Raw genomic sequence first — 19,037 nt, forward strand, 5'->3', positions numbered from 1 at the left:
TATGTAGATTATTACTATCGCTCCGTCCGCCATTAGGAGTCTTATTTCTTGGCAGCATGGATTTTAAGAAATATTTAGTGGAATATGAGTCTCACATGTATATATATTAGTTTTAAATAAAATATGAGTAGAATGAGTTAGTGGATAGTGAGACCATATTACCATTTATGGTAAAAGTGAACCGGGACTTCTATTCGCAGATAGAGAGAATATATCTTAACAAGCCCAACCCAACATGTGAAGAAGCATATGTAAGACGAATAATAAAAATGCGCTTTGTGTCACCGACTTCGTCACAAAGCAAGGTGTCGAAATGTCGTTGTTGATATGTTCGAAGATCATGCTTTTTGAATTGTGGCTGCTAACCAAGAAGCATGACTATTTTCATCATTTTTTATCCACTTTAGGCATTACAAGAGTGTAGTTTGTTATTAGGCCCTTGTGATACGCTAGTAGTACTATTTTGTACTCTTGTTTGATGCAATGTGTTGGGAGAGGGAGAGGGAGAGGGAGAGGGAGAGGGAGAGGGGTGGATTGTAAATTATTTGGGTAGTTGCACCATACTTTAGTCAATCAAGTCCAAATAAGAGATAGAAAGAGGAGATAGATTGTAAACTTTATACTCCATCTGTTCCAAGATAAGCGAAACACTTCTTTTGGGCACGAGATTTAAGGATTTTGACATTTAAATAGTTATAGTTAAAGTAGAGAGAGTAAAGTACTCCATCCGTCTCAACTAAGTTGAGACAAAACTTTTACATACGGAGATTAAGAAATTGTGTTGAAAAATATGAGAGAATAATGAAGTAGGAAAGATAAAGAGAGAGTAAAGTAGATGGTGGAATAAAGTCAAGTGATTGGATGTTTTGTTTTTTGTTAAAAAATGAAATGACTCAACTTAGTTGTGACATCCCAAAGAGAAATATGACTCAACTTAATTGGGACGGAGGGAGTATAAGTGAAATAAAAGTAGAAAAGTAAAGAGAGAATAAAGTAAGTGAGAATAAAGTAAGATAGGGGATTTTTTTGCTAAAAAGGAAATGACTCACTTATAGTGGGACATCTCTAAAAGGAATATGACTCACTTATCTTGGGACGGAGGAATATATTATCACACTGTACTTGTGACCAAATTAGTATAAATAAGAGAGAGATAAAGAAGGAATGAATAGTAAATTCTACATGGATTGACTACTGTACTACTCCCTCCATCCGCCATTAAGAGTCTCGTTTATATGCGGCACAGGTTTTAAGATATGTTAAGAAAAGTGGGTGGAAAAAAGTTAGTGGAATATGGGTCCTACTTGTATATATTAGTTTTAAATAAAATGTGAGTTGAATGAGCTAGTGGAAAGTGGGACCCTATTACTATTTATGGTAAAAGTGAACCGAGACTCTTATTCACGGATATACTAAAATGGAAAAACGGAACTCCTATTTGCGGACGAATAGGAGTCAAACAATTCCAAATAAGAGAGAAGCGATATAAATCATAAAGTTTACGCGGATTATGGTAGCAGATAAGTTTAGATAAATCATTTCTATCTTCAAGTCCAGACAAGAGAGAGGCGGAATAAAACTTAAATTTTATAAGTTTAGATAAATCATTTCTATCTCCAAATCGTAAATTTGACGCGGATTGTTGCACTATAGATGCAAACAAATACTCCCTCCGTCCCCCAATTTGAGTCACTCTTTTCCATTTTGGGCCGTCCCCCAATAAGAGTCACTCTTCCCACTTACCATTTTTGGACATCAAAATTACCCTTCATTACACCAAAAGTCAAAGGGACCCCACATTTCACTAGCTAACTCCATTTATTACACCACACATTTAAACTTTTCCTTAAAACTCGTGCTGAGTCAAAGAGTGACTCAAATTGGGGGACGGAGGGAGTAGTAAGTAATAAATAATAAGGCTAGATAATAAATCATTTCTATTTACTTTCGTATCAGAATTTATGAGAGGGGAATTGCGTGCAGTTTCATCAAACTTGCCTGATTAGTTCGTCCAACTGTCTGATCAAATCTTTAACTTCGCCACAACTACTCACTCACTTAATAAATAAACTTACCTCAAAAAACTCACGATCTACATTCTACACAACTACTACTACTTCTTCAAATTAGTAGCTTCAGCCTTCCGCATCCAAGATCTCGACACCACTTTCAATTTTGGTAGAAATCTTCATAGTTACACTTTTATCTTGATATAGAGTTGAGCAAAGTAGAGTAGTTTTAACAGATTTCCTGCAATTTCTAGCTAAAGTTTGTATTTTTTTTTATTATCTAATTTTGTGTAAAGAAATGCAAGACTAGGGTTTCTTGAGTGTTTTCACTTTGATTAGCTATAATTCTGTTGTTTGGTTCCAAGAAAGGTTAGGGTTTAGATATAGCATTTGTTGATGTGAGTTAATTCATTCATTTGGGGATATATTTGTTTGTTGATCTTCTTGGAAATGGCTTATCGTCGTGAGAGTCGAGTATCTAGTGGCGATGTGGTTGATGTTCTATCTGGGAGCTCTCGGAATCCTGTCAATGAGAGTTGGGAATCCGATCAAGCAGTTTGGGCCACGGAGGATGAATATGGGATGTGGAATGGAGAGGCCTCTTTTGACACCAATTCAAACTCGAGCTACGATGGGGCTCGTGCAGGAAGTGAGCCACCGAGTAAGAGATCAAGGGGTTCCAATACAGGAGACGGGGCAGCTTCTAACCGCTCGAAGGCCATTGGAAAGATGTTTTACAAAACTAAACTGTGTTGCAAATTCCGGGCTGGGACTTGTCCGTATGTCACCAATTGTAATTTCGCGCACAGTGTTGAGGAGCTCAGAAAACCACCTGATAATTGGCAAGAAATTGTGGCCGCACATGAGGAGGAACGAGCGTCATCATCTGAGCCGAGGGAGGAGTTTCAGATCCCGATTGTTGGGGTCAGTGATGAGACGCAGAGGTCTTATAAAGGAAGGCACTGCAAGAAGTTCTACACTGAGGAAGGATGCCCTTATGGGGAGAACTGCACTTTCCTTCATGATGAGCAGTCTAAGGCCCGAGAAAGTGTGGCTATAAGCTTGGGCCCGGGCAGTGGCAATGGAAACTGCAACACCAATGGCCATGGCGGTGGCAGTGCGAGTGGACCAACCTTGAAGCCTTCGAATTGGAAAACGAGGATTTGTAACAAATGGGAGCTTACTGGATACTGCCCTTTTGGAAGCAAATGCCACTTTGCTCATGGTGCTGCAGGTATAGCGCTTCGTTATGTTGCAACTTTTGAATGCATTTTATCTCTGTTGCATTTAGAAGCTATAGCGTCAAAAGGGAAAAGGATATCATTACACATTCCTTTGTTTAGTCAAGCTTGCTGTTTTAACCATATAAAAGACCGTTAAAGTTTTCTGTACCATCCCAAATAAAAATCTCGATTATGAATGCCAAAGTGTTCGTTTCGCAAAAATCTTGATAACGGTGTGATTAATGGTTTCATGCTTGTGCTGTTTACTTTTATTTCTTGCTTCACAATGTTTTTTTCTCTGATAAGCTCCAAATTCTTGCAAAAAACAGAACTACACAACTACAGTGGCGGGCCAACTGACTTGGAAGCTAAAAATCTGTCAACTCCCGATGCCAAACAACCGGTGAGAACACCGGCTGATAGTTTTGTTGCAGCTCTTCCTCATGCCGAAGGCTATCATATGGGAATCCGGCCCCAGAGACTGTCCAACACGATACAGAGAAGTGGACAGAGACCTAATCAGAAATGGAAAGGCCCGGATAAGATTAGCAAGATATATGGTGACTGGATCGATGACCTCTAGTGGACAGATGGTGGTTTCTTCACTTAATAAAGTGAAGAAACGCGCAGCTGTGTCACGTCTTTGTTGTTGTATCGGATGTTACTCTGTAGAATAAGAAGAGCATGGGTGGGGTGTTCGTCCGTCGCTGACTGGATGTCCTAACCGGTTTTTGTGTTTTGCAACATTTTCTTTCTTACCGTAACAAAATTGTGTTTCTGAACAATTGAATTTGTTGGAAATTTTCCGTATGCTTGCCTGGAAATAGATTTTGATTCTTGTTTTCGTAGATAAAATGGTGTTGTAGACTCTATGTTAGAAGTTGACGGAGGAGTATGCAGTGTTCAAAATTTGGGCATTTTCTTTTCGATAATGTCAAAATATTTGATAAATTACGAAAGGTTTAGAAGTATCATGGTATAAATTATTGAAGGGAAAAACAAGCAGAGGCACGCGTAGGGGGATTACATGGTGGACAAAAATCGCTACATAATGATAATCGAAGACCATAATATTTGTAACAAAATATCGCTGAGCATCAAAGAAGCTACAACCCTCATTTCTCTTACATTCAACTCAGCTCCAGGCGACAAAGAAAAAAGGGTAAAATATATTGTATCTATATATACAACTATGGAAATGCACCATCCAGAACTTTGGAACAATCAAAAGGTGTTAGAGGTGAGCAGGGTCCCAGATCGCCCGTGCGTACCAGAGGAAGCCGGGTAGAAACTTTCGTCTTTGAACCGACCCGGCCACCAAGGCACCTGTAAAGAATGAGTCTCCGGAGCAGTCTCCTCGCCCCCCTTCCGTCTCCTCGGAGGTATTAACAACTGGAGATACGCGAGATTAGACCATCCAGGACACAACCTACATGAAAAAAAATTCAAAACAACAAAGTCTAGGCCGTGCTTCGCATCAGCTGTCCTCATCTACTGCACCAATGTACGTGAGGTCCGTCCGCCTAACCCTAACGGCTCCCTTTAGCAAGAAGGAAGCCTTGAAATTAGCATGCTCGCTGTTGCTGATGCCTGCAGAGCTGGGCGAGGGCTGCCCCGCCCCGGCGCCATCTTCCAGAAGGGTCCACGGGTCGATCTCCGTGTCAAGGTCCGCTTGCGACATCTGTGACTTTGTTTTTATGTTGGTGCGCCCCGTATTCCTCTGAGGTAGGTTTGAGTTGCAGGGGTTTAATACTGTCACCAGGTTGCTAGTTTGGAGACAGGCAAGGGCAGTATGTGGTACAGACGGAGGCTGGCACAAGAGTGAAGATCGAGCAGGTGGTGTTAGAAACGGCAACGCACTTTGAATACGCCACCGGATTGTCTTGGGTAGTTCCATGCGATCCAAGTCATTCTGCATATTAACGGCAAGATCTTGACATGAGGAAGAAAAGAAATTGAACTGCTATACACATTCCCCCCCTCCAAACGATGATAATATGGATTTCGAAAGAAATATGGAGTGTGCAAATGTCAAACAAACCTGCAGGCTTTCTGCAACTTCCCGATCAAAAGTAGCATAGTCCTTGCTGGACTCAGTTAGCTTGGATTCGGAATTCAGTTTCAACCAGCTTGGCTGGTAACTGCTCAGCAGCATATGCAGCACGAGCAACAAACAATCAAAAAGGCTTTCACCACACAGAAATGTCGTAGATGTATATTTCTCCATAAGAGATCCTGCATCCCTATTGGAAGAAGTCAGTGCAGTATTTACATAGAGGGAGCTATCTTCGTGCACGACCCTGCTTCCGAGAAGACGTAAAATCACTGAAGCAAGAACATATCTCATATTACGGCTTGAAGGCTCCCTGCAAAAGTGACATGTTAGTACATATTATTGTAGCCAAAATAAGTAAAATGTGCCTTATTATTCATAAGAATAGGATATTCAAATATCCACATACACCTGTAAATACTACTACTAATAAACTATCATGCTAGAATGAAAGCCAGCATACAATACACAAACCAAACAAAAATGGTTGTTCGTGTCAAATACAGTAATACAGAGTAAGTAGAATGACTGAAAAGTTCATTCATTCAAAAAAAAATGAAAAGTTCATTCATGACATAGATGTTGAACCAAACACTATAAGTCAACGACTTTAAGGGTAAACCACACATTCATGACATTTGATATTGACAGTTTGAGGTTAAAACCAGAAAAGAACATGATGCAATCAGAAAATTAAAAAAAATTTACCTATCTCCGCAAATAATAGGGAGTAATCTCAGCAGGAACTGCAAACGCAAAGTCATGGAGGCTTGCAGTGCTGCAGGAGATGGTGGAACAGTGTCAGCCGATACAGTAGATTGTCTTGGTATCCCAGGACTGCCACTTTTCGCACTCTTGCGGCTGCTACTTTTATTGGCAGGACTTCCAATCGCAGGGGAGGAGGTTGCTGCAAACTTGCCACCTCCACGAGTAACTGTATTTATTTGTTGTTCAATGTTGCTCATCTGCTTGATCATTTCACTTGCAAAACTATTACGTAAGTCATCAGAGCCTTGATCCACACAAGGAAGGATCAATTCAATCAGAGCCCTCTCTGTCAGATGCTGCTGATTCACAACCATCCCTTCAACGACCGAGAGGCCATGCCCTTTTGCAGAATGGTTAACATCAGCCCCTTCATCAACAACCTCGCCTTCCTCAAGGGCACCAGCTTCGGATTTCAATCTCTCACCTTTACTACTCACTGATTTGGTATCAGCATGCAACCATCCCCATGGCTTCCAGTATTGAGGCTTAACAGACAGTTCTTTGATGTCGGCAGCAATATTCATAACTTTCTGCCCAATTGTTTTCTTGCCATACAGGACTTCTGCACCTCTGAGCAACCATTTTGCTTGCGACAGCATTGAATCCTCGAGCGACTTCCCCAATAGATGAACAGCTTCAGAGAATAAGGGAGCAGCATCGGGCCTGACAAGTAATCTGGTTAGGATAATTTGGACAAAGTTACTCTCATTCTCCGAAGCAGTATTTTTATCGGGATGGGGTGAGAGAGATCGTATTGCATCAGTCAAGGAGATCTCATTTTCCATAATCTTTTCGTTAACAGCCTGTTCATTTAGGAGGAGCCTAAGCTCAATCCACTGCCAATGAAACTTGGCAGGTTGCAGGGTATCCAAAACATTTACAAGCCTACACATAAGCTTTTTCACATTTTCTGCACATTGTTTTTTTATTTCACCTTGACCAGAGATCCAATTTCCCACATCCAATCTCATTACAGGTTCTGGCATTTTGCAATCTATGAGTGCATCTAGAAAAAGCCTAGAACGGAGAGGGGCCAAGGTAGCAGCTTTTAATTTGCTTTCTGTACCAATAGATTGCAGCATTGATACAAATTCTGAATCAAGAGTATCTGCGGCTATGAGATCATATAAGCTATGAGCTTTGCGGAAACATATCTCACGGAAGGGCAAGTGCTTTATGGCATCACCTATAGCTGCAGTCAGTGATTGAGACAACTGATGTGAATCTTCTCGTGCTCCAACACTAGCATCAAGCATAGGCTTCCATATTACAAAGGCAAATATAGAATAGGCTGGTGGAAAAATCAAGTCCAGAGACAGCATTCGCTGCATTCTCGAGAGAGTTACAACTGAAGCTTCACCCAAGAGTTCCACAATAAGTCCATCACATACTGTTCTGCAGTTCCCTACAAGAACCCTGAACCAGATCACTGAAACTTCGATCATGCTGTCAATCTTCAAAACTCCCAAGGATCGTGCATTTCCATTCATGTTATTTTTCAGACTCCTTGCAAACTGCATTAGATCCAGGCCCTCTTTAATCCTAAATAGGGTAACCATTCTATCCAGGCTAGCAACTCCCTGAAGAATTGCCCCAACTACTAGTGCAGAAACAGCTGTTGTTCTAGCTGCTCTCCCAAGAGCTGCTTTACTGGAGTGATCATTAGGTAAATTTGCATTGAAGTCGAGGGATTCAGGAGACATTTGAAACTGGCTGCGAGGTGCCTTTCCAGGTGCATAAGTTTGCATGAGTGCGGAAGAAGCTTCTGTTGCAAGAGCGACCTCAAAGACTCGGCTCTGACGTTCTCCAAGTGCTTCCTTTAATATACATAGACAGGTGATATGAACACGTAAAATGCACCTTGCAAAATTTAGGGATCCAGAAGAGGAAGGGACACTTGAGTTATTACTGCTGGCAGATAAATCAGGAATTCTGCCAATTACTTGTCCAACATTATTAACAATAGCAGCAATTGCAGAAGAAACCAGTGAAGGATCTCCTTCCTGTGCAGCCCCACCAGTTTGCCTCATGCAGTCAATTAATCCCTGCACAATTTTTTGAGCTAAAGGATAGCCATCTTCCCACTTCTCCAAACTTGGGATTTTATTTGTTCCAGCACCATAAGGCTTTCTATCTTTGTTGTAGAAGTACTGAAAAGCTTCATCCACATGCTTGTTAACTATTTCTTTCATGCTCAAACCCACTCTAGAAACCCGTGCTGCACCTGTTATCTTTTGACGGAAATAATCATCAAGATCTTCCACTCCATTTGGAACACCAAGGGTAAAGCCAGAGTCCCCTTCTGAGGACTTTGCCGAGTCTATTTCAGAACTATGTCGCTTATCACATGTGGATTTGAAGTTCTTTTCCCATTCAATGACACTGGTTACATTGCTGTACTTCTTCAGAATTTGGCGGGCATAAACTAAGGCAGGTGACGCAGAAACCACCCTACCTTTAGATGCCAAAAATGTGGCAGCACGATGCATTGTGGCAGACAGAGTCTCAGGAATAAGGTCAGCTGCAACAATTATGTGTTCATAACTGAAACAGAAAAAAATAAGATGAGTGAGAAAATATTAAGGATCAACAGAATGCAGTAATTTTATGAGAGCAATATGGAGTATATAATTATATATATGCAGTGCCTTCCTCAGGGGAGTACAAAAACATGCTTTTCAGAAGCAAGCATATTATTTTTTTAATATACACCACGGTTAAGTGCAGCCATTGCAAGAATAATCGATGAGATTCTAGTGAGGGACAATTGAGCCCCCAAACAATATCCACAAATGATATGACAAAACACTGAAGATTGAATTGAAGAGCATACCTACGAATGAATGACAGAAGAAATGCTTCCCCAATGTTATAGACATCGTTATCTGCATTTCTAGGAAGCATCATGATACTCCTGCTGGAGAAAGTAGTACCAGGATTATTAGGAATTTTTGGCAACAACCAAAGAAGAAACCTCGTTGCTGAGGTGTATTCATGACAAACATCCATTAAATATATAATTGCTGACAGTTCATCTTCACCAAGCCTCCAGCATGTGGAGCTTCGACCATCATTAGCAGGAAGTGTCCTGCCATATTGACCAACCTTAGGCAAAGTCCTTTCAGCCTCTTCAATTAGGTGCTTAACCGCAGCTATCATCCATACAATCAGCTTCCTCTTCTCTACAAACCGCATCGGCTTCAGAAGCTTTCCAATTGAAACAATATCTCCAGAGGACGGTTTTCTGGCCACATCTACTGATTTTATGATGTCATCAGAAACACTTCTGTGGTGCGGGCACCCTATCTTACTTTCACATACATGGCTCGTGGATGCTCCCTGACTACCTTCAATTCGAGCAGCATCTAATTGTGCAAGACTTTGAGTTTTCCGGACAGATTTCTGCCTGCTCCTCGAGGTCTGCTTGGTAGGCTTAGGAGGTGGTTCTGCTTTATATGATTCCATATATTGGACCCCCTTTTTTATCCACCATATTTCTTCATCGTCAGCTGGATTTGACTGCAGGATTGAGCTCATTTCTTCACTTAATTTTTGTCTCTTCGTTCTTCTGCATTCATCGCAGCCAGATGTTTCTTCAGTGCCATCAGTTCTATTATAGACCCCGCCAGGTCTCTTGGTGCTCACTTGAGATTCATCAACTCCAGTATCAGCAGATGAAGAAGGATTGGGAAATTGCAACAGTGACGAAATTGAAGCTTTTAAGTCCTCAAGCTTGAAATCCAAGTCGGCATCTGTTAATGATTTGGAAGTTGCCTGAAAATACCAATGATCAAAAGAAGATAGGGAGCCATTTCCATTTTCAGACATGTGGAAATACTTTTTCTTTGTCGCATTTCTTGCACCAGGAGTAAATTTACTGGCTCCTAGCAACCCATCAAGTAGCAAACGGCGTTCATTAGAGTAAACATTCATTGCTTCCAAAAGAATTGGTGGTTCAACAAGCTGGGCTTCCTCCAGAGTATCACGAATGTAGGGAGCAGGCAACTGCTTCAAGAGTTTGTAATGCCTCTTACGCTTTTCCAGGTTAACCATATGTCCAATGCCATCCATGATTCCACTTACAATCAGCTGTCTGCTATATGCCAAAGGATTAAAAATGCCAGATCGCATCAACTCTCTTACTAGAAGTTGCACTCTTGTAAAACCTTCCCTGTTATGCACCTCATGTTGATCGATCCAACATACAATAACATCATGCAAAAGGCTTGGACTCTCAAAAATATCTAAAAGATCTTTGTTTCTCGGCTTTGAACTGTACCAGGTTTCCATCTTCAGTTTTAGAAGTCGTATTGCTATAAATATATGAGAGAAATCTCTTCTACCAGTAAACTTAAGACCTTGGGGAGGTGCAGCACGAAAATCCCTAAATTCACAAGTAGCCCATTCACAAATTAGGAAAATGGAGCAAAGTAATGATGGTGTCACCTTACCAATATGCTTAAGTGATGTAAGTAAACAGGGACACACTTCAGCACTCCAATGCTCAGTATAAATCTCATCCCATGTATTTTCAAAGAGCAAATTGCAAGAAACTCCTACATCCCCATGCATGAGAGCTTGGTCCAACACCTGCAAGGCTTTTGCTACATTGTGACCAGGATGATTGGGTTTGGCTGCTCTTGAAAGAGTATCTGAACGTTTTTTAATCGATGAAACAACACTTTGAAATGAAAAGGAGTCAGCTTGAACATCATGGTTTTTATCCCTAAGTACACCGGATACTTCAATTTGACCACCCTTCACTTTCTTAGCATCCTCAGCCATTTTAGATAAGAAACTTCCATCATTTACTACATGACTTGTTACACATGCTGGCAAGGGAAAACAGTCCAAAGCCACAAAAGTATCAGGCACAGCTAGTACCAAATACCGAAGCATCTCAACAACAGCAGCAGTAGTATATGCACGTCGAGAATTATCAACAAGATCAGAACCACCAGGAGAAGGCTCTTGTATGAACCGAACAGCAATCCTCACTAGTGTACGCACATAAGTCTGAGATGAAACAACTGTTTCTATGACACCATATATAATGGGCAATAGCAACTGGGTAACACTGAGCAATTCTTTTTCCTGTGGTGCCATGATTTCATGGGTTGGAACATTAAAGGATAACACAATCATCAGAACAAATTGTAGATAGCTAATCTCTTGCATCCAGAAAATAAAGAGGTAGATGAAAGAATATCAGTACCTGGAACTGATTAAGAACCCAATCAATAATGAGAGAAGGAATGACTAGTCCTTCAGCATGGTGCCAATGAATAATTCTAACCACATACCACCACTTATTATACAGGGAAGGTTCCTCACCATCTACAACAGATGAATATGAATCACCCTTTTGTTGCACTGAACCAGCGAAGATCATTTGTGAAGACCGATCCCGCACATACAATGCTGAATGAGTATTGTTTCTTGTAAGAAATTCATCCAATAGACACTGCAAGTACTCTATAATATCTTTCGTCCATTGTTCCGAACATGAAATTTGAGTTTTTTCATGATACCCAGAAGATGTATTAGAAGAGGCCGTACGAACCTGTGAGAAAAAATAAGATCACTAATCCCAAACCTGAGGACAGAAAATCAGTTTTTCTTTAAAAATGATTAATCCGCTTCTTCTCTTAGCTGGATATCCATACCTGATTAAGATAAGTTACTTTGACAAACCATGTTGCTCTCAACAATGGAACATTATTTCTAATAAGAACTTCAAATGGAGACTTCCTCCGATAGCCAGGGGGAACATGGTCAGCCAATGACCGCAATCTTTTATGTGGTTGTGATAAACCCTGGAGAGAAGCTCAAAAAAAATCAGCATCCTGGTTGCTTTTACCACTATCACAAGAATATCATTACACTAATGAACATCAAATGCCATCAAGAAAATTTTCCACATTCATTGTGAGTTGCGACATTTCCCTCATAGTGCATCATAATAGTTACACTAATACAACTGCATGAACAACTTTATAGAAGCTATAAGGAACCAAACATAAGCAAAGTCTTCACTTGTCAAACTTATAATGTTGAACATCTTGGCGCTCACTTTTAGGATTATTCATCATAATACATGGATCGCCTAGTTGAATACAATGAAAAGGCAAGCCCGAAATGGGACATTCAGCATAATTTGTGATTATGGTTGTGCAGCAATTATCCAACCTATGGTAATGCATTTTGTAGTCCAATTCAACAACTGAAAGAATGTTATATAAATGAAGTTGGGGGGGGGGCATATAACAACCTAGTACAGAAATCAATCCTGACACAATTCACAAACCAAATAAGGTGCATCTTTTATGAAAATATGCACGACTTAGATCTTGAAGGCAATTCATTATATCATGTATGAGCTTTAGAAGTCAAATATCAACTTCATGAAATTTGCATGAAACTAAAAAGACATGCCTCAATCCACTTCCTCCTGAAGTCTTCTCCACATGGTCTTTGCTCAGGGAATATGCCAGGCTTGGTCAGTAGAGTACTAGAAAGTGGCACTCCATAAACTTGACCTGCCTGTAAATAGAGGATATTTGTTATTTTCAAAGCTTGTCATCGGCATCCAGAACACATAACCATAACTAATTCTTGTCTGCAGTAACAGAAGACGGAGAAATTGATCTATTTACAAGTAAACGGATAGTGTTATTTTTTCACTATCTAAGATGAGCAAAGAAGAATACAGCACCTTTCGCTTTTGGGCACGAGACTCATTAATTGCTCTATGGCATTTTCGGATTGCCTGCAAGTGAATTTCGATTTAACTTATAAGCTTCATTCATACCAAAAAGCAAGCATGAGAAATTCTCTATTTTCTTAGGAAAAACGAGGAGAAGGTTCATGGTCAAATTTTGCTGCATACCTCTTTGCACTTGGCAATAGTTGGATTGTTGAAAAACTGAACCTGAGATAAGAGGATCTCTCTGGATTCCTGAGTTCAAGTTGGTCATATTATGTGTAAGCAACAAATGCATAAGAGGTATGATAAGAGAGTCATATGCCAGGTACAGAAAGATATGTAAAGACTACCTCAAGTCCTTCAACAGTCTCTCTGTAACCAGATTGCACATACTCCCTCGTAAGTGTCTCTTCAGGGCAATTAGGAGTCTGTGGGTGAAAATCAGGTGGCCCAACTCTGTAACCATAAAGTACAGCTGGGTTGAGGAAAGGGTGATAATAATTTGTAAAATGGAATTCAGGACCAATCTGGGATATCAAGACATTATTTAGATGGCTCTAAGTTTCTGACACTATAGTCTGTAAGGAATGGAGGAGAGTGGAAAATAACAATAACCTCTTGCCCTGAGGACCTCTAAGGCCCACCAAATTAAGAATGTAGTCCGCCAAATATTAAAAAATAAAGAGGAGATACTGAAATTACCTGGAGTTTAGTGATTCCTTATCACACCTCAATTTATATTGATTTGGTTGTGCAGAACGTCTGGGAGAGAGAACAAGGTAAATAGACCAGTTAGGAATTAAATGCTTCAATGGTTTGATAAAAGAGATACACATACTGCATTTTGGTGGAAGTGATTGGACTCTCAAGTTAAGATTTAATTGCATAGCTTATGTACAATAACTAAAAAGACCAATATAAACAGTATGCTAAAGGGTGAAATAGCTAGCAGCCTCGACATATCAATTAAAAGAAACAATATCTAAAGGGTGAGAAGAGAAACAATATTATCCGAGAACCAGAATACCATTTCCAACCAGAATTAAGTAAATAAATGCTACAACAAGAAAGGGGGCAGCATTGCATAGTACATGTATGATACCATAAAGCCCATCTCAATCAGTAGTATTGCACCCAAAAAGTCCCAAACTGAGAAAAATGGCAACTTAAACCCTTCCATATGAACTGATGTTAATATGCAAAAATGACCATCTCATCTCAGTAGTATAGCACCCAAAGTCCCAAACTGAGAAAAATGCCAACATAAACCCTTCCATATTTACTGATGTTATTATGCAAGAATGAAAACCTTATGAAATCGGATGTTTTAACTACTAATATTTCATCAACGCAGTACCCTGGCATTAATTCATTTCCAAAAAACCATAACTGTTCTTACATACCAAGTAAAACAATTTATACCGTTGTGTTTTAGTTTGGAAAGTTTTCATTTCAATCCAGTTCTCCATGTCAGATACAGTTTCATCAGAATATTTGATCTAGGACTAGAATAATGTTAAATCAGATCAAGGATTTATCTTTCACAATTCATGAGCATGGAGCAAACTCCTGCATAATAGGAACCATTTGAAGGAAAACAAAACTTACTAAATCTGATGTGTACAAACAAGAATAATGTTAATAGATCACAAAAGAAACCTACTTCTTAAGGGGAAAAGATTATCCATGAGAACATCAGAAATATTTTTAGTGACAGAAAATTGACCTGCTTTTGCCCAGTATTATTACGATAGAATTTTTAGCATGCTACATGCAAGTGGATAACTACCTTGAATTTAGTGAGAAGTTAGAAGGCAAAGTTGATGGATCAGCACGGGATGCATCCCTCGACTGTATCCCGGAAATTGCATTGTTATTTAGCGCACTAGTGCAGCTGCCAGTATGATACCTTTGCATCTCTTCCAACAATCATCTGCATGCTGCCACCAGCATTGAATAGCAAAAGGAAATGTATGCTTGCCAATCTACCGGAGCAATTTATTCAGGGACTGCCATAATCCATGTAAAATAGCGAGTTTAATTCTACAAGACATAATAGATCAAGGAAATAAGAAAAGTTCTATCTTACACGACAATTAAAATGTAAATTATTCATTAAAAACACATTTGTGTGTAGAAAACCAGTTTAGTACGTAGTGTGACAAAACATGAAAATTGTACCCAAAAGAGTGTGACAGATCCTAGACCATCAAAAAGTATAGCAACGCAATGAATATGGCTCGTTTCACCACTAATTTTGACATAAGAGTAGTAGCATTGATAAATTGTAAGAAAATATAAAGCAGCACAAAGATTGATAACATCAAACGCTTGGAGTTTTGCTAGTGTAATAAAAGAAATAAATCATATTTTCCAACTCGTGAATAATGATACAAGGATGAATTAAAACAATTGCTCTTAAACAAATTAACCCAACTTTATGCATTACATCACTCATTCTTCAATCTTGATTTAACCTCCATGATCCCATCCCTCCCAAAACAAAATGCCAATAATTAATCAATCCCTTGTTTAATTACTCAAACCTTAATAATCACTGCAATACCAACAATTGAAGAAGTTGGCGTCAGCAGCTTCAACATATCAAACTCAATCGCCCCAGCAACTCATACACCAGATATTTATACTGAATCAACACTCATCTAAACTAGCAAATCACTCGAAATGAGCTGCCCAATAGCCAATGATGCAACGAACCAAGAAGCACATAGTTACAAAAGAACATTTATATGACGTTCCCAAAACTGAACGAGATCAGGATCAAAGCATACCTGATAAAAAACAAAGTAAGAAATCCTAACACTAACCGAATCCCCAAATCCCGCGAGTATCTTCTGCCAAAAATTGGGAGTTGAGGAGTTAAACTAGGGTTCAAAGGAGCAAATAGCAAAAGATAGGGTTTTTCACATATAACTTAAATCAGGAAGTGTAGAGAGAGAAATTGCAGAAATGGAGGGGAAGATGAGAGATTTCGAGTATCGATAACAGGAGGTTTACTACCAGATTAGGGATTTGAAATCGTGTTGGGGGAATCAAAATCGGAGGAATTCTAGATTACGTGTTGTTTTATTTATGTGTACGTATTGATGTATCTATAGGTTGCTTTGCAAGATACAGAAATAGAAATTTTAGTGCTAAATTTGCACTTGGAGTACTTTTTTAGACAAGAAAACGGAAGTAAATAAGCAGTCACCTTTTCAACCACAGCAAACATCAATATCCATTTCACCGGTCGTCTTCTACTAAGTTATCACCTCAATCCCAAATTCAGACTAAATATGGACCATTTGATCCAAAAATCAATGGGGCGCCCTCCCCCTATGCACCGGCACGTCAGCATTTTATCCTCCTGCCCTTCCACCGGCAGTTGGCACCCTAAGCATTTTACTATTATTTTGTTATTTAATTTAAATGTTTTCAAATGTATAAATGCAAACTTATTAAAAAAACACAACGATTAACTAAAAGAACGGCAAAAAATTCATTGATTTAAAAAAAAGTTACACGAGTTAGAAAAAAAAAATGACTATCCTACAAAAGCCCCAACTTCCGGCTCAACTCATCGCTCAACCTCTGGAGGCACTCGGCTTGGGCAGGATCCGTACACTTCATAAGGGCGTTGTGTGTATCCAACAACGTCCGCGCTAGGGCTGGGGAAAAATATCGAAAAAATGATATATCGCTCGTATCGTATTGAAAAATATCGAAAAATTATCGGATTTTCGATATATCGTAATTTTCGATACGAAACGATACCGTATCGTAAGTTTTCGATACGATAACGATATGAATTTCCTTATATCGCGATATATCGTTTTATATCGAATATACGATATATATCGATATTTTTGATATATCGTTTTATATCGAATATACGATATATATCGTATATACGATATATATCGATATTTTCGATATATCGAATTTTTGTACGATATATCGTTTATATCGAATATACGATATATATCGATATTTTCGATATATCGAATTTCAGTACGATATATCAAAATATCGATACGATAACGATATAGATATCCTCCATATCGAAAGTTCGATATATCGAAACTTTCGATACGATAACGATATGAAATTCTTTCATATCGATATTTTCGATACGATATACGATACAACGTTTTCGATACGATATATCGTATCGACCCACCCCTAGTCCGCGCCATCGAGGTCGTTGCCAAATCCGCTTAGGCAAGTGTCGCCTGGATCGTCGCCGGGGTCGGGATTGGCGATGGGGGGCGGCGGCCGAGGAGGATGCCGCCTTCGCCTTCCCCTTGTTCTTCGCAGCCTTGACGCCTATGGGACACCGCCGGGAGGACATCGGTGTGCCGGAACTCACTTCATCCATGCACGTCTGGTTGAGGTCCACCGGACGAGTTTCGCTTTCGCTGGTCGTGTAACCACCAGTGTCAGTGGTCTTCGTCCTCTTCGTCGTACCAGTGTGCATAATCCCGCCTTGGAACTTCTGTTTGTCCCTCAAGAGAGCCCAGATGTTGAAATGCTTGAAGTCACCGTACATGGACTGGTACGACAACAGCACTCTATCGCGCACGTCGCTCAAGCTCTCGTACTCCGCCGCGAACAGGTTGACATGCTTCTTCACCTGATCCCAGTGCTTGCGGAGCTGTTCCCGTTGGCGCTTGTACGCGCTCGGCGACTTCGCCTCATTGTAGCGCTCGGCGATGCACTCCCAGTACGCGAACTGCTTCTGGTTGTTCGCGAATATCGGGTCCTCCGATATATCCACCCAACACTTCGCCAAGATGAGGGTTTCATCCGGCTGTTAGTTCGTACGGCCTGGAGCGTACTCTTCACAAGTTGTCGGAGGTGGCAACTTGTGCCCCGGTGCTTGGTCCGCTTCTTTCTGGCGGGAGCGGGGGCGGGGGCGGCGGCGGCGGCAGGGCGAGTTGGAGACGGCTCCATGTCGGAGAGACCGTACGAATCCGTACTGAAGTCCGGATCGTACTGCGTGTTGGCATCGAACGACCGATATTCGCTAGGTTGTGTACCCGGCCATCGCGCACCATCTCCAAACATCGGGCTACTAGGACTTGAGTATCCACCGGAATCCCATTTATAGCGTAATTTGAGAATTTAAAAGTTAATCAAAAAGTTACAAATGAAAGTGAAGCCGGGGTATATATATAACAAAATTTTCAAATTTTAAAAATAAAAAAAAAAAAAACTAAAACGCGTTGCATCGTCCGCGCCATCATTCGCTTCGCCCACAGTGGGCGGACGATGCCCTATCGTCCGCGCTTCGTCCGCGGACTAAGCGTCGAGCTAGGACGACGCATCGTCCGTCGTCCGCGGTGCCACAGTGGCGGACGATAGCGCGCCCGATGCTATCGTCCGCCCCATTGTGGATGGCCTGAATAAAAAAATATCAATAAATATTAGACAAAATATCAACAAAAGGGTAATATCGTCATTATGTTATCATATGATAATTTTTGTGGGTGTTTTTTTATATCAAAATAGTGTATTACAAATATCAACAATATGACATGAGAATATCAACACAAGTACAATAAAATATCAACACAACTTTATTGATATATTGAGATTTTTTTGCATTTATTGATAAAATCTGTTTATCAACGTGTACGAAAATTGAAACATAATTTATCAAATTTCATCCCCCGAACATCGTCGAAACATATGCAATTGAAGTTTCGTTGGAATCCTTATAAAATTATCTTTAATTTGATATATTTTCTGCGAAAAAATAATTTAAATCGAGAGAGTTACGTAAATTTAAAGTTTTAAGATGATTTTGATGAGAGAGAATTGACATTAATACCCTTAAGTTTTATTTAATAATTTTTTTAATTTAAAATATAATACATGTGGTATTATTTCAACCACTAGATCTCATAATCTAATAGCTAAGAGTTGATCTGAAGTTGTGATTGCTAATTAGTTAGCAATTGATCACTCCCTCCATTTCGCTATCTAAAACTATACTACCCAAATGTATTAATTATTTGCAAATGTGTTTAAATTAGGAAAATTTCTCCAAAGAGTCAGGAACTATGAGCAATTAAAGATTGGCACTCGATGTGACATTTAGTGATTTGAACTTTTTTAATCATTTGGCTTTGTTTGGCTGATTCTACCGGTATAGAGCAGTTTGATAGTTGAATCTAAAACTAAAACTAAAACTAACCAATGAAAAACAATTTTTACAGGTCAAGATTTAAGTCATATTAGAAATGGGTCACTCACCCCGCCTTATAAGAGGG

At 39.8% G+C, this 19,037-nt stretch overlaps 2 protein-coding genes across 4 annotated transcripts; one reads left to right on the forward strand and one right to left on the reverse strand.

Moving 5' to 3' along the window:
* The first annotated feature begins 1,972 nt into the window (after window positions 1-1,972).
* LOC121795218 (zinc finger CCCH domain-containing protein 56-like) lies at window positions 1,973-4,087 on the forward strand. Its single transcript, XM_042193701.1, has 2 exons — window positions 1,973-3,243; window positions 3,562-4,087. Exons 1-2 carry the CDS (start codon window positions 2,460-2,462, stop codon window positions 3,813-3,815), a joined length of 1,038 nt encoding a protein of 345 aa, XP_042049635.1. The 5' UTR covers window positions 1,973-2,459; the 3' UTR covers window positions 3,816-4,087.
* Window positions 4,088-4,255: 168 nt separating this feature from the next.
* Window positions 4,256-15,888, reverse strand: LOC121795217 (mediator of RNA polymerase II transcription subunit 12-like). 3 transcript variants are annotated; one of them, XM_042193699.1, is made up of 14 exons: window positions 15,781-15,888; window positions 15,552-15,614; window positions 14,549-14,802; window positions 13,462-13,521; window positions 13,110-13,215; window positions 12,943-13,011; window positions 12,769-12,822; window positions 12,489-12,596; window positions 11,720-11,869; window positions 11,269-11,616; window positions 8,887-11,147; window positions 5,994-8,597; window positions 5,274-5,598; window positions 4,256-5,144 (listed from the first exon to the last, which is right to left on the reverse strand). In XM_042193699.1, the coding sequence occupies exons 3-14, from the start codon at window positions 14,674-14,676 to the stop codon at window positions 4,710-4,712; spliced, it is 6,648 nt and encodes a 2,215-aa protein (XP_042049633.1). In that variant the 5' UTR covers window positions 14,677-14,802; window positions 15,552-15,614; window positions 15,781-15,888; the 3' UTR covers window positions 4,256-4,709. The 3 variants fall into 3 exon arrangements, with proteins under 3 accessions (XP_042049633.1, XP_042049631.1, XP_042049632.1); XM_042193697.1 differs by having other exon boundaries at window positions 14,549-14,768; window positions 15,781-15,887; XM_042193698.1 differs by having other exon boundaries at window positions 14,549-14,768; window positions 15,552-15,611; window positions 15,781-15,857.
* Window positions 15,889-19,037: the final 3,149 nt, after the last annotated feature.

Source organism: Salvia splendens, chromosome 3, assembly GCF_004379255.2.
Source record: "Salvia splendens isolate huo1 chromosome 3, SspV2, whole genome shotgun sequence".
Lineage (NCBI taxonomy): Eukaryota > Viridiplantae > Streptophyta > Magnoliopsida > Lamiales > Lamiaceae > Salvia > Salvia splendens.

Coding starts and splice junctions, on each gene's coding strand:
- LOC121795217 (XM_042193699.1), bottom strand. CDS start 14,676: ATGCAAAGGTATCATACTGGCAGCTGCACTAGTGCGCTAAATAACAAT. Junction 12,597..12,768: donor CTCGTGCCCAAAAGCGAAAG/GTGCTGTATTCT, acceptor CTCTATTTACAG/GCAGGTCAAGTTTATGGAGT. Junction 5,599..5,993: donor CCTATTATTTGCGGAGATAG/GTAAATTTTTTT, acceptor TCACTTTTGCAG/GGAGCCTTCAAGCCGTAATA.
- LOC121795218 (XM_042193701.1), top strand. CDS start 2,460: ATGGCTTATCGTCGTGAGAGTCGAGTATCTAGTGGCGATGTGGTTGAT. Junction 3,244..3,561: donor CTTTGCTCATGGTGCTGCAG/GTATAGCGCTTC, acceptor TGCAAAAAACAG/AACTACACAACTACAGTGGC.